Source organism: Schistocerca americana, chromosome X (assembly GCF_021461395.2).
Source record: "Schistocerca americana isolate TAMUIC-IGC-003095 chromosome X, iqSchAmer2.1, whole genome shotgun sequence".
NCBI lineage: Eukaryota > Metazoa > Arthropoda > Insecta > Orthoptera > Acrididae > Schistocerca > Schistocerca americana.
The window spans coordinates 569,394,067-569,410,592 of NC_060130.1; the positions used below are offsets into that span (position 1 = coordinate 569,394,067).

Here is a 16,526-nt window from a genome sequence, read left to right on the forward strand (position 1 = left end):
TACAATTAATCAAATGCAGTACTTAACTTTGGCAATCACACGTATGTGTGGCAAGCAAAGGGCGTCTTACGAAATAATAAGTCTTTGCAGGGACTGCTGATCTGTAACTGACAAGTCTGTTCTGAACTGCTGTCGAAGTCGCCATCATTGATGCTGCTATCCAAGTAGCTAATCTAGAATCTGCTGTTGAAGTTGCTAACGTTGACGCTGCTATCTAACTGACAGCCACCATTCGGGCGCGGCGCTTGTCTTCACATAGGGGCCGCTGCTGTGGCGTTGTCGTCCTGGAAGGGGGCTGGTCAGCGTGCGATTGGCTGACTTCTTCTCACAGCCTTCTCTTCTTTGTCGTTCCCGACTGACGTGACGGCGCTTCACTTTACGCTGTAACAAAGAATATTCTGGAAATTTAGAGCGAATGATTTGGTTACCCAGTTCGCCCGACATGAATTCCATCGAACATTTATGGGATATAATCGAGAGATCATTTCGTGCACAAATTCTGGCACAGGCAACGCTTTAGGAGTTATGGGCTGCTATACAGGCAGCATGGCTCAATATTTCAGCAGGGGACTTCCAGCGACATGTTTAGTCCATGCCACTTCCAGTTGCTGCACTATGTCGGCCAAAAAGGAGGTCTGACACGATATTAGATGGTTCAAAAAATGGCTCTGAGCACTATGGGACTCAACTGCTGAGGTCATTAGTCCCCTAGAACTTAGAACTAGTTAAACCTAACTAACCTAAGGACATCACAAACATCCATGCCCGAGGCAGGATTCGAACCTGCGACCGTAGCGGTCTTGCGGTTCCAGACTGCAGCGCCTTTAACCGCACGGCCACTTCGGCCGGCTATTAGATGGTGTCCCATGCCTTTCGTCACATCTGCGTACATTTTATATACTGATTCATTTATTGCCTATTATTCAGGACGTGTCCTATATTTCACGGAGAAGTTTTATGAATGTCCATGTCCACAACATGCACTGGCTGAGTATCTCTAGCAGGTTAATTTTAAAATTTGGCAGTGCAAAGTTTAAGCCAATAATGGTTATCCGCTCAGCACTCCGTTTCGACAGTCCTATACAGCACAGTCAGTATTCCCGATAAAGCGAGCCCGGAAGGAGTGGCTGCTTACCGTTCTTTCACAGTGGCCTTGCGTGCGCTTGCTTACATAATAGTTTATATAACTCGTGTGAAGTTGAGGTGTGACTTCATCACAGATGTGGAAACAATTGGCTACAGACTTGAATAAAATGGTTCAAATGGCTCTGAGCACTATGGGTCTCAACTGCTGTGGTCATAAGTCCCCTAGAACTTAGAACTACTTAAACCCAACTAACCTAAGGAGAGCACACAACACCCACCCATCACGAGGCAGATAAAATCCCTGACCCCGCCGGGAATCGAACCCGGGAACCCGGGCATGGGAAGCGAGAACGCTACCGCACGACCACGAGATGCGGGCCAGACTTGAATATATTGAGCGAGGAATCGCAGTTTATCCATTTATGTCGTAGACTTGTTTATGTCAGCACTTGCTAGCATCGCTTAGAGGAGAGTCATTAACTGTTCTAACTGTAGAACTTAAAATCAAGCCCTTCTACATGAAATTATTAGTATTACGTTCTTACATTTTTCTAATTTAAGTAAACAGATGTTTTAAATATTGTGTCCACGGATCGTAATTATTCAAAATACACAGTGCCAGCAAATGTATTTACATTGTATTTACTTGTTTCATAGGACACAAGAACCTTCGTTCATAACGATCACATACATTTATGTGTTTGGCAGATTGACGTGAACTGTACAGACACATGCACTCTCAGAAACTAATTATATTTAATGAACGTACACAATATAACTGTTTACTTTCAAAGATATTGGGTACGTATAATTGAACTGAGATTATTCAGAGTGCTGTAGTGCTTCCTAAATACATCGTAGGTTACAAACATTGTGGGTATGCTCATTAATCGGTGCTCACATATACAAATCAAAAAAGTTTCTCATCACCTCCGTTCCGAGAATTCCGGAACATGTACAGATATTTGGAATAGAGATCAACATAAACATAATTTGCGCCCTTTTTATAGCTCATGAAAACCACAAATTGCATGTTGTACCACCATACACCGAAACCTGCAGAGGTGGTGGTCCACATTGCTGTACACACCGGTACTTCTAATACCCAGTAACACCTCCTCTTGCATTGATGCGTGCCTGCATTCGTCATGGCATACTATCCACAAGTTCATCAAGGCATTGTTGGTCCAGATTGTCCCACTCCTCAACGACGATTCGGCGTAGATCCCTCAGAGTGGTTGGTGGGTCACGTCATCCATAAACAGACGTTTTCAATCTATCCCAGCTGTGTTCAACAGGGTTCATGTCTGGAAAACATGCTGGCCAATCTAGTCGAGCGATGTCGTTATCCTGAAGGAAGTCATTCACAAGATGCCCACGATAGGTGCGCGAATTGCGCCCATGAAGACAAATCCCTCGCCAATATGCTGCCGATATGGTTGCACTATCGGGGGTTAGCATTCACGTATCGTACAGCCGTTACGGCACCTTCCATGACGACCAGCGGCGTGAGTCGGCCCCACATAATGCCACCCCCAAACAGCAGGGAACCTCCACATTGATGCACTAGCTGGACAGTGTGTCTAAGGCGTTCAGCCTGATGGGTTTCCTCCAAACACATCTCCGACGATTCTCTACTTGAAGGCATATGCGACACCCATTGGTGGAGAGAACGTGATGCCAATCACAAGCGGTCCATTCGGAATGTTGTTGGGCCCATCTGCACCGCTTTTCATGGATTCGCGGTTGCAAAGATGGACCTCGCCATGGACGTCGGGACTAAAGTTGCGCATCATGTAGCCTGTAGCGCACAGTCTCAGTCATAACAAGATATCCTGTGGCTGCACAAAAAGCATTATTCATCATGATGGCCTTGCTGTCAGGTTTCCTCCGAGCCATAATCCGTAGGCAGCGGTCATCCACTGCAGTAGTAGTCCTTGGGCGGCCTGAGCGAGGAATGCAATCGACAATTCCTACCTCTCTGTATCTGTCTATGTCCCAACAACATCGCTTTGGTTCACTCCGAGACAGCTGGACACTTCCCTTGTTGAGTGCCCTTCCTGTCACAAAGTAACAATGCGATCGAACCGCGGTATTCACCGCCTAGGCATGGTTGAACTAGAGACAACACGAGCTGTGTACCTCCTTCCTGCTGGATTGACTGGAACTAATCGGTTGTCGGACCTTCACAGTCTAACAGGCGCTGCCTGAGCAGCACCAGCTGGGGTGCAAATCGCTCTACGCTGCTGCAGCTCTACAGATCCCTTGTTCAGACCCGCCATGACTATGTATGTCTGGTTTATGTTTCGGCGTTTACTTGGCCCAGTGCACCACTGTGGCTTTCGCCTAGCGACAGGAGCTTTTAGGTCGGATCAGGTGACCAGCGTCCTGCTGGAGGCCGGAGCCTTTCCATTGCAGGATAGGCGTGCACAACTGCTGCCCAGTCACATTGCACACGTTCGTAATTCTCCTGCGCATTGAAATTACCGTACCCATTTCCCACCTATGGCCGTTCATCTCCTGCATTGGCGGCCCAAGTAAGGGCTTCCAATTGCAGTTCGTGTACCACTCCTTCTTTCCAAACTGGAGCCCTTGCCTTTACCACACTGCTGAGACACTACTGCTTGAATCTAGAAGTACATCTACCATTTCTTTGCCAACTTTCATTTCAATTATTTTCTGTACATTTACCTTTTACTTTCTTTCTAAATATATCTCCCTTAATAAATCATTTTCTACATCTCGTCCCTTGTCTTCCCATTCTAGCGTACACATATCCTGTTCTATCCATCCTTCAGTCTCATGTTCATCCAGAAATAATTCATTAAATATTTCCTTCGCCCCAAATTCCTTCCTTCCGTTTTCTAAACCTCTAACAATTTGAAACTTCTCTCTTTACCACATATGCGGCGGTAGCGACCGTAATTTTCTACCGTACGAACGCATATCAGTCACACTAAAATCACACTCCTCCTTCATATACCAGTTCATACGTACTTCATTACACAAACTACCCTCATCCACACTATTCACTTCAGCCTTCTGTATATTTTCTGTTAGTTCTTGCAGACCTTTCGCCCATTCACTACTCACAGCACGCACAACTTTACTGTTCCTCCGCTCCAAAATATCTACACTTGCAGCTTCAACGAAATTACACATCGATTCACTGTTAAACGCTATATCTTCCTGAAACAATACATCGATGCCTAAGCCATCATCACCGTAAATATTCATCTCAGCAACCTTATCTGCTGATACACCATTTAAATCACCAGAAAAATTCGTGTCAGAAACCTTACTTTCCTTCGTCGGCAAATTAACTTTTCGTACACAACTTTATCCTCCGCCTCTAGATTACGCAAATTGCTGCTACCTTGTCGTACAATTTTGGGACTTCCAGAATTGTTACAGTCCGCTGTGATTCGACAAAAATCAGCATACACTGCCATTTTTACACACTCTTCATCCAGATTAACCCCCAATCCTACTTGACGTACATTCTCACATTCACACTCTGGCAAACGTTTTGGATCCACACATTCCTCAATAAGTTTCGTTTCGCCTTCATTCGTGACTAGAAACACGTAATTCCTTCCTCCGAAGTATCACTACCAGTATCTTTTACATCATTACATAAATTACCATTACTTTGTTCCTTTAAACAGAAATCATCTATCTCCGCCGATACGTTTTTAACGTCAACTGCTGGCGAGAGCAATGGTAAGCCTCCCTTAGTAAAATTAATTCTTTCCGCCGGAATACAATTACCCTCTCTTGCAGCTGGCGAGACCAAAGCAACACCGCCTTCACTAACATCGACGCTTTCCGCCGATTCGCAAATACTTGCTACTATGACACCTTACTTACTGCAATTGCTACTATTTGCTAATACCTCTTCAGAACTCTCCACACAATTTGCTTTCACATAATTCATCTCCTTTTTTACTTCTTTTTGAACCACTGAATCTTCCCATTCATCACCATTCACACACACACATTCATTACACATCCGTAACTTACATCATTCGCCGCAAATTTATTCCCATTGCTTTTACTTAAATCTTTCACAGCTCTATGCTTCCGCTGTTAGCGCCTGCTTTTATTGAAAGAGCCACCTATACAGCTTTCCTCTTTAACATACTCCATATTAGATATTTGTTGCCTTTCTCCAAACCTATTAATATTTCTATCATTACCATTATCTTCAGTCCTTTCCATCGCCTGTTCAGATCACCATCCCCAAACCTGAGATGTGGCGAACATCAGTTTCCCGACCGATTGTTAAGCGATTGCACTTCGCGCGAATTTCCCCCATCAAATCTGCGTTCTTTACTTGGGTCCTTTTCACTGAAGTAATCACTCCCGTTCGTTCTCCGACCATTCTGCTCATTCCAACTACTATCTCTATGAGAATTCCTTTGATTCCACTCACGATTTTTATTTTGGTGATGATTATTTGGATTCCCATTTTGATAACTACCACCCGGTTTGCTCTGGGGTTTGAACTTCAAAGCCCTCTCTAATTTTTCTACAAATTCTAGAAATTCGTCCATGGAACCACATGGACTATGAACAAGATCCAACTGCAAATTTTCGATTAATCGCCTTTTTAACGTGGTGATTTCCGTCAAAACCCCCTACTGATGTTTCACATGCATAAGCTTGCCAAGTTCGCGCTTGCAAAAATCTCTCATGGTCCCATTACCGGACTTGTAACTTGAAACGTTTAAAAATTCATTTTGGATCCTTGTCTGTTTTGCCTTGCTCCAGAATTTATCCAAAAAACACTTTTCAAACTCTTCTTACGATTCGCACGAACTACATTTAACATTTGCCCAAGACTGTGGGTCTCCCTCCAAATGCCATTTAACGTATTTTAGTTTCGCTTTGTCCGACATTCCGTGAACAAAGGCGTCCCTACACGAAGCCAAGAAATTTTCTGGGTGATATCTTCCATCATCTGTGTAACATTTCGCAGATCCGGTATTTGCCCAAGAGATATTTATAACCGGCGTGACTTGTTGGGAGGCTAACGAATTCAAATCACTTTTTATCTGTTGTATTTGTTTTTTAAATTCATTTTTACAAGTGATACTGGACTCTATTTTATCTTTAATTTTTCCCACTTCATTCTCCCCTCACCTACACGATTGTCAATGTCACTAATTGCTAAATTTACATCGCTTTCGTTAGTATATTGTGCTTTTATACAGTCGCTTACCCTGCCCCCAAGTTCCGTCTGTATCTTATCCATTTTTCCCCAAGATCTCTTTCCACTGATTCGATTTTAGATTTTCCTATTACAGCTTCGTCTGTAATTTTCCCCGTATTCATTCGGACACATTTTAATTTATCATATATTGTTATTTCAAGATTACCGATAATTTTTTCAACTTCCTCTTTCATAGCGGAACCTGTACATTGTACCCTTATCAGTCCAAATTGTATCCGTGTCTGTTCGAATTGTACTGATATTATTTGCCATTGTATTCATATTATTTTCCAATCCCTGGATCATTTACATTAGCTGAGACATCATATCTCCCCTACATTCTTTCTCCTTCCCTGGATTCCTACTAGTTACACTTTCGCGCTCTGATTTGAGACTAACCGGCTCATTTCCGCTTTCTGAATTACACATACTAGGTTACTGTTTTATATTCGCGAGATCTATAAGTGGAGCTTGAACTTCAGAGTTAAACACTGTCTCACTACTTGCGCAGGCACTTATCTGATCTGAGATGGTTCCCTCTGCCATGGTGACGCCGTCAGTTGTAGTGGAAGTCGACATTGACGACTGCCCTTGAGTAAACGAAGGAGCTGCTGTCGTATTGCTGTTGAACTGTGTCCGCCACTGGAGAAGTCGCCCTAAAGTAACTGTAGCTACCGCTGGTTAATGCGTGTTCCAACCATCTCCGATACCGCTGTCTGTTAAATGCGCTAACCGCTATTGTTCGCTGTACTTAAACTTATTTAGACTCCTAGCCACCAAGCAAATTGCCTTTAATGTGACAAATTACGACCTCTAGCGATAGCATGTGTTAGTTGGGAAAATTACTGCGTGATTTCACTAAATCCAGAAACCTACTTTGGAAGAAAAAACGATCTCACACTGTGTTTTGTGAGAGGTTCACTGTACAGGAATCTCTACTGGTTTTGCAAAGGGTTTCACACTTCACATAGTTGACTGAATAGCAGACAGTAAAGGAATTACCACTTTGCACATTCGGGAGGACGACGGTTCAATCCCGTCTCCGGCCATCCTGATTTAGGTTTTCCGTGATTTCCCTAAATCGTTTCAGGGAAATGCCGGGATGGTTCCTTTGAAAGGGCACGGCCTATTTCCTTCCCAATCCTTCCCTAACCCGAGCTTGCGCTCCGTCTCTAATGACCTCGTTGTCGACGGGACGTTAAACACTAACCACAACCACCACCACCACCACCACCACCACCACCACTTTGCAGGACACAAATCCCGGACGATCCCCCAATTACGGGCTTTCAAAAAACAAAATGTGATGAATGATGTGACCCTGAACTACGTGCCCTCAGACCCAGAGTTGAAATATTGAAAGTTTTGGCTGGTTACGTTGTCTAGGGGCTGGGATACGTAGTTGCCGCATTACAAGCCAAATACTGCTGAGTCTACAGTATACAATATGAATATACACATGAATCGAGTGGTCGAAGGTTCCTATCACTCTGCAATTGCGAATTTTGAATGTTACATAGAAATTTAAAATTGAAAGATTTCAATTAAATAAAATCTGCAGGTACTGTTTGAACGACTTTAAATGATGAGCGCGATAGCAGAAGTACCTTCAAGAATGCCCTTTGTTACTGAAAAACACTTATTGTTGTCGATGGTCCAGCAATTACATGAAATATAAGTTGAATAACAGGGAAACAATAGATTCCTACTTCACGTAATTAGTGATGAGCAACAACATAACTCACGAGATATTCACTTCTAAACGCATACTACGTCTTCACTGCAGAAGCCACGGAAATTTCACACGTGCACAAGTCGACACTAAGAAACATTTCTATCTATCGTGACCACGCGCGTACTGCTCCACTCTCCAAGTCTTTCCCCAGACCTCCCGTCGCTGCCTCCCGTCCGGCACTCTCTCTCCTGTCTAGCACTCTATGCGCCTCCCTCTCTTCCATACAGTGTATCCATTAACGAGCGCTGTGATTGGCTAGAGTGCTCCCACCATGTCTTCAAGCCTACGCACACTCTAACACATATTAAAACACATACGAAATCCTGCTTTTACATTTAAATAATTTGAAATTAAATAAATATTCCTACTGCTGGACCGTAATCACGCTCTAAAACACATTATTAAAAACATAAACGAATCATATAAACATTTATCAAAGGAATAGAAACAATAGGCAGTCCAGTAGCCTAATGTCTCTTTGCTTTCTAATACACAGTAAATATATAACCAATTTCTTCATGAATAGTATACATCAGATATAAACAAAGACATACACGAATAAATATATTTATAAGCATGCTGCTACCGTTTTTTCGTGTAACTGTGGAGTACTTCTGGCCTGGCGTGATTACCAGTAATCGGCCACTTTGACCTTCAATAACTCATATAGTATTCAAGTTAGATGCCTGTAATTCATATCAGTTAAGGTTACACTAATATCTTTCTACAGGCACGTCGATCTACAAAATTGGAGGAACCGTTTGGATTTTGGAAATTCGTTGCTCGGTGTTACTTGTATTATTTATAGTCGGATACTAAACTTTAAACTAATAAAGATGTTGAAAATCTGATTCCACCATCAGAATCGTCATGCAAATAATGGTAATGTACATGTTTCTTTTTAAGATATCATGATCCCTCGGGCTATTATTAATTTCCACATGAGCTGTGTAACGTCTGCTATTATGGTTTCACAAAGCCCGGCATCTTTGGCAATCCCATCATACACATCTCCTTCATCAACACAAAGCACAGGCCTCATCAAAGCGTCAACATTGAATTCCCAGCCATGTGGATGGCCTGGACCACGCGCTGGGGCTACCCCGCTAACGTTCGGCACCATGAGGCACCGACGAGCCGTGGCCGCCGAGACGCCCCCGCGCGGCCACGCCAACTCAGAACTTAGAATATTTTCAGGCCGCCACATCTCGCCCATTACCTCACAGTACGCACAAAAAACTGCGTGCCATTAAGGAGGCTACGAATGTGTGGTAGTCCTCGAATCAGACCTCTTGCAGGGACTCTGTGGTTCTCTGCCGGCTTCACATTGGCCGCGCTTGGGCGACTCACGGCTACCTCCTACCCTGTGAAGATCAGCCTTAGTGTCGATGCAGCGCCCGGTTGACAGTGGCCCATATTCTGGTGCACTGTCCCACTTTGACTGCCCTGCGAAGAAATCTTCGGTCACCGTTCTCGTTGCCGTTTACCTGACAACACCTCATCGAGTGATTCAGTTTTACGTTCCATTCGTGAGGGAGGGTTTTATCATTTGATGTACGTTTTATCTCATGTCCCTCCAGCCTAGTGCTTTTAGAGTGGAGGTTTTAACGTGTTGCAGAGTGGGTGGCTTCTCCTTTTTCTTCTCATTGTCAGCCAGCAATGGTAATCTGTTTTGTCGTTTTCATCTCTTCTACCAGATTCATCCGTTTCTGTAGTTTTCTTCTCCTCTTTAGTCCATTTAATTCTTTGTTACCCTTCCGCTGTTCTTGCGGTTTTTCCTTTCTCTCCGTTTTGTGTTGTCAATCTCTCTTGTTTTACTCTCACCCTTGTGGAATTGTTTTATTCAGAACAAGGTACCGATGACCTAGCAGCTTGGTCCCTTCCCCCTCTTTTAAACCAAACAATCGTCCCCTGGTACACACCGTCCTTCAGGTAGCCCCACAACCAGAAACCACAGGAAGTGAGATCAGGTGATTGTGCCGGCCAAACTTTTGGAAACGATCGACTGATAATTCGATCGTTTCCACATATGTTTCGGAGAAGCAGGTGAACTCCACGAGTGATGTGTGGTGAGGCCCCATCTTGCATGAAAGCTCATGTTGACACGTCAACAAATGCACTGCGACTGGTCAGGTGTGTGCAACTATGAATCACGTTGACTCATAATGGCACCTGGTGACCATAGTTGGAACTCGACGACAGCGCTGTGACTCATAAAAATATGCTCCCCACAGGCTGGACATTAATGGTACGAAGTTTGGTACCTAGGCGCTCAGTCCGGAACCACGCGACTGCTACGGTCGCAGGTTCGAATCCTGCCTCGGGCATGGATGTGTGTGATGTCCTTAGGTTAGTTAGGTTTAAGTAGTTCTAAGTTCTAGGGGACTCATGAACGTAGATGTTAAGTCCCATAGTGCTCAGAGCCATTTGAACCATTTGACCATCGCAGTAAAGTAATTCAGACTGCATCTTTGTTTCCAGAATGAGATTTTCAGTCTGCAGCAGAGTGTGCACTGATTTGAAACTTCCTGGCAGATTAAAACTGTGTGCCAGGCCGAGACACGAATCGGGACCTTTGCCTTTCACGGGCAAGTGCTCTACCAACTGAGCTGCCCAAGCACGGCTCACGCCCCCTCCTCACAGCTTTACTTCTGCCAGAACCTCGTCTCCTACCTTCCAAACTTTACAGAAGCTCTCCTGCGAATCTTGCAGAAGTAGCTCTCCTGAAAGAAAGGATATTGCGGAGACATGGATTTGTTATTGTGATTGACTGTAACACAGTAGCTGACATGACAGGGATGAAATTTACAAAAAAGGCAGTATGGTCTCTGACACAAATATTTTTTTACTTAACGCTTTTGCGTGACTTTTGCTGGTGTGTGTTCTCTTGTGAGATGAAATTTACTGACAAAATAGTAGAGGATTTGACACAAACATTTGTTTAGTGAAGTACACAACGGAAGAGACAGAGAAAGACAGATTGGGAGAGGGAGACCGAGAGAGAGAGAGAGAGAGAGAGAGATGGAATTCTGAGGCGAAATGTTATGCAACATTGATGTGTGTGTGAGTGTCTACATGGGCTAATACAATTTCTATAAAATTTCTGGTAATTTAGACACTTTTGACCACTCCGCGAATTTACAACATTTAGGTGGAACTGACATAATTTTTGTGATATTGAATTACCGTTGTATTCCAAATATCTTTTTAATATGAAGCAAAAAATAACATTGAGATCATTCAGATAACGTTGAACTTGGCGACCACATAATGATTGTCTGTTTGTTGGTTATTTCATTTTAATGGATGCTAAAACTTTTAAATTTCGCACGACTACCATCTTTTACTTTTAAATTTTCCGCCAGCTTCATTGTGCATCTCTAAATGTCCCGCCACAGCCATCTTCAATTGCGATGTAAAAGTCCCTGCATCTAGTCGCCCCACAAATATTGGCATAGTTCTCTCACAGGTTTCTGGAGCCAGGACCCCTAGCTTCTAACGCAAGGCTAAGGAATGTGGCAGAAGACCCGTAGATATACTACTATTCCTCACAGCAAGATCTCAGCCTCACTGAGACCCAGTATCAACTGCCTTCAAGACGCGTTTCTGAAACTGGTACAGTCAGTCTCCAGAAAACATGGTCTTGCCGTCGAGGCGCGATGTTCAGACTGTGCGGTTGAGTGGTACAGGCACTAAAAGATCTGGTAATGGATGGCAGGGTAGTCAGGGAATAATTTAATGATCTTGTTGTTGTGACAAACAGATCAGCTGGAACTACTATGGCAACTCGCAATTATGACTGCATCCCGAGAACTTTCCATGCAATTCACAGGGTAACGTGCCGCAGTCGATTGCCATGTGCTACCCTTAGTGCCTCTCTCAGTCGCCCTCAATTACGTCCTTAATTCTTATTTTTGTTTCCATGCAGTTCACGGGGTAACGTGCCACATTCGATTGCCATGTGCCATTATTAGTGTCTCTCTCAGTCGCCATCATTTACGTGCTTCATTCTTCGTTTTGTGTCCACCGATTACTTACATCTGTAGTTTTGTATGACTGATGGAGTGTTGTGTACTGGTCCAGTAATAACTTTCTGGTACCCAGGCAGTTTTGACGCCTGTTTCTATGCCTAGTTACCCTGTTCGATTTGTGAGATATTTAATTTAGTCTGGAGTCGACTCTTATATCCATAGAGTAGTGCTATCCCTTTGTGACCTAAATCTATCCGCTGTGATTGTGGAAACAAGGTTGAATAACTCCTGTAGTAGGAGTCGAATTCGATGCTTTAGACGTGATAGCGGCAGGAAGTAGGGAAGTGGTGCTCCTTTCCAGTCCTCACTCCTGGGAACATAGTTCTGCCTTTCCGCAAGATTTATACGGGAATGTAGCGTCTACAATACAGAACATGCTTGTAAACCTGAGACTTTTCCTAGGTAATCATCTTGTGGTGTTGCAGTTCTTGTTATGTCCGTGCTTGCTATGAAAATTGGACGAGGAATTCCGCCTTATGGAAGACACGTTTTCAGGTTTGTTTTACTCAGATATGTTTCAGCACTTTTTGTGCTACCTTCAGTGGGTTATTTTATTTTATTTTTCTTTCTGTAAAATTGTTGTTTCATATTAACATTTAGCGAAATTATGGTACAAAATATTTACAATTGTGAATGAATAATTGTTGTAAAATATTATACATCATTTGTTCACAGTTGAGATATGTATTAACGACCTGATGCACTGTGTATTTTTTATAACATTATGCATAAATTTCTAGTTATAGCTTAGTCGGCAAATGAGTGTATGTATGAATTAGTTTACATACCTCACATGATGCCGCTGGATATTTATGTTTGTAGCTAGTCTGCTACTCAATCTAAAACTTCTCACCTGCAAAACATAATTTTTTATTTTTCTGTTTATTATAGATTTACAAACGGAAATGAATATATATCACGTTTTTTGTAAGGTTTTGATGTTGCAGTGTTTTCTCATATGTTGTTGGCGAGGTGAATAGGCTGATTTCGTGACCTATGGTCGCTTGACATCACACTTTCTCCGAATTTTCAAAACATGGGCAGAGTTTTCGCCGCCATTACGTGTTGTGGCAATGTAGTATTCATTTGTTTCATAGCGTGTTTGGCTAGATGAGGCGCGCAAGTTTGTGGTGGTTGGTTTGTGTGAGCGTGCGACCGTGTGTGTGTGTGTGTGTGTGTGTGTGTGTGTGTGTGTGTGCGAGAGAGAGAGAGAGAGAGAGACTTCTTTCTTCTCATGAGTTGTTTTTGTGCGGGTGTTATTTGTATAGTTATCATACAATTACAACACATAGAGTTTCATTGCACAGTAATGTGTATTCATTTAATATTGTCTTTCCTTGGTCTACTTGTTTCTGGATTCGATAGTTTTCTTCTATAGTTAATTTTTGGTATAAGCTCCTAGTAGTTTTAGGATGTGTAAGACAGTTTCAATGTTTGTTGGGTTGTGATTGTGTGCTATCTGGTAGTCTGCGAATGTTGAGTGTGAGCTATTGCTTTTCAGTGCTCTAAGATGTTCTATATACCTGGTTCTGAAATTCCTGAATGTTCGACCCACATACACAGATTGACAGCAGTTGAAAGTAAGTTGGTAGATACCAGACTGGCTGTATTTGTCAGTGTTGGTGGTATTTCTACTTCAAATTAAAGCACGTAACTTGTTTGGCACAGTAGGGAAAGACTTCAATTTCCTGAATCCTGAAGCCAGTTCTGCAATGCCTTTAAGCCCCTTCAAGAACAAAGATGTTGAAGCAGTTGCCGTTAGGTGCGAACTTGGAAAACGTGACGGGAATACCTTTCTAGCAGTAAAGCCTGACAATTATTGAACTAAATGAAAAGAAACGTAAATTACATACTAAGTACGCAGTGCACACACCTTAATCAACATGTAAACGTTACTACATATAATCAGATTTAGGTTATGATATGTTCGATATGCCTGTCATCATTGGCAATGATGTGGCGCAGACTAATAGCTAAATTCTGGAAGATCCGCTGAAGTGTCGGAACATCGATGCAGTCGATGACCTCCTGTATGAATCTTTTCATCTCAGCAATGGTTTTGGGGTTATTGCTGAACACCTTGTCTTTAATATAGTCCAACAAAAAGGAGTCGCATGTGTTCAGATCCGGAGAACATGGCGGAAAATCGAGGCTCATGACAACGGCCTCTTTGTACCCCAGAGCCAGTATGCGGTCCTCAAAGTGCTCCTCCAGGACATCAAACGCTCTCCAGCTTCAATGGGGTCGAGGTCGGTCTTACATGAACAACATCTTGTCGAAATCAGGGTCACATTGCATAATGGGGATGAAATCATTTTCCAAAACCTTCACGTACCGTTTTCTAATCAACGTGCCATCAAGTAATAACGCACCGATTATTCTGTGACTGGACATTGCACACTACGCAGTCATCCAATGATGGCGAAGAGACTTCTCAATTACGAAATGCGGATTCTCAGTCCCCCAGATGAGCGAAGTTTGCTTATTGACGAAGCCATCGTAATGAAAGTGGGCTTCGTTGCTAAATCAAACCTTAGGCATGCACATACTAATTCCCATCATGCCCCGCGGTCAGCTGTGCGGTTTGAACGTCGTAACGAAAACCGTTCAGAAGTTATGACGATTTCATTTTATATGCTCCAGTAAATGTCACCCTGGTCGAAGAAATACTGAAGCACTCATAGCAGGTTGTACAAACCTAAAACCATGCAAATTGTTGAGTTTAAAAAAATGGTTCAAATGGCTCTGAGCACTATGGGACTCAACTGCTGTGGTTATTAGTCCCCTAGAACTTAGAACTACTTAAACCTAACTAACCTAAGGACATCACACACATCCATGCCCGAGGCAGGATTCGAACCTGCGACCGTAGCAGTCGCACGGTTCCGGACTGCGCGCCTAGAACCGCGAGACCACCGCGGCCGGTGTTTAAAATCTACATAACAATCTACGACGCAACTTAAGCTACAACTGAAGTATATTTCTAAAAATATTCCACAAAATTTCTCAACGTGAAGTGTGACCAAGACTTCTCTATGTAAAGAGAGAAATCAGTCGTCAGTAAAACATACTAATACTTCTTTGGCTTCCCTTTGCAGTAAAACAGATAATAAACAATACATACACAATTTTTATTTTAAATTAGTGTGTGTCTTGTAGACCATTATTCTGTAACACCTCTAGCAATGTCAATCAAACTTGGTACCAATATGTGTTAGTACCAGGAGATATTTCTCGTGATAATAAAACACCGGTAACATTCTTATTTCTGGCGCTGGTGGTGAGAACATGATGAGATGTAAGGATAGCTCTGTAACGTCTCTAGCAGCCTGATACATATTTGACTTGTGTCGAAAAATGTAGACATCCTTCCAGCTTTTCGGGTTGGGTGGTATTCTGAATAGTTTTAATTGTAAACATAATTGAAAACGAACTATATTAACCCTTCGGTGGGCACGCCTGTCATACTTCCATGAGTGGCCGCGTTGCGGCTTTTGCACCGCAATTAGTTTTTCATTTTTAACCTAAGGAAAAATAAACATCCCATCAGTAATAGATAGGTAAAATGCATCAATTTCTTTTTCCGTAATTTCTGCACTTTCTTTTGGACCTGACAAAAATTTTATGATGTTCTTGGTCTTGGTTTTAGAAGATGAAGGAAGCGGTTCACTTACGCAAATAGTTTCATTTTTTCCCACATAAAAACGGTAATCCTCTGTTTGTTGTCTCCCCTCTTCAACCTGGTGGCCATCTGTTTCCTCTGTTGATTGTTCGGAGTCACTGCTGTGGTTTTCTTCTTCAATAACGACCTCTTCCGACTCAGATTCACATGAATCTGACAACTCTTGTAATTCTTCTTCTGACAATTCTCGCAGTACTTTATCATACTCTTCTCGACTCACAATTAGGCGGTGCCTGTCAGATGCCATTTTTCTTCACTTCCACGCTTTTATGAGATCTAATGAAACACATGTTTTTGTAAAAGTAATATATTGTAGCAAATCAATATCAAAGACTGTAAAAAGCAGTGAAAATTGTATATGGGAACTTTGATTCGATTCGAATATCCATTATATACTAATTTAAAAGAAAGATTGCCTTGAGGTGAAAAAAAAACGTAAGTACAGAAAATACTTACATCACAAGACGCACACACCGCAAAGGCAACACTCACGTTTGAAACAACATTAGCTACTAAACTGCTGAAAGCATGAATCGCGCAAATGTAGCAAGTGGTGACATCCGTTGAGAACGAGAAATCCGTATCTGGGCGTGGACGTAATTGCAAAGGTATCTGTGATACTAACAGAAAACTAAATCTTGCGGCTATCTGTCGCAAGCACGCCCACCGAAAGGTTAATGTAGAACCTATAAACTTACTCTTATTTAGGCTGATCAGTCAGGATCCGAGTTACATCTAAGCGCTGAGTGTGTGAGCAGAAGCGAAAATGGAATGACA

General features: G+C 42.7%; 1 protein-coding gene across 1 annotated transcript in view; it reads right to left on the reverse strand.

Annotated features, from left to right (window-relative positions):
• The window catches only part of LOC124556178, a 38,112-nt gene extending 22,116 nt beyond the window's left edge, over positions 1–15,996 (reverse strand). Inside the window, exon 1 of the mRNA XM_047130175.1 lies at positions 15,742–15,996. Coding sequence (XP_046986131.1) covers positions 15,742–15,996 — 255 coding nt within the window. The remainder of the gene's footprint in view (positions 1–15,741) is intronic.
• Positions 15,997–16,526: the final 530 nt, after the last annotated feature.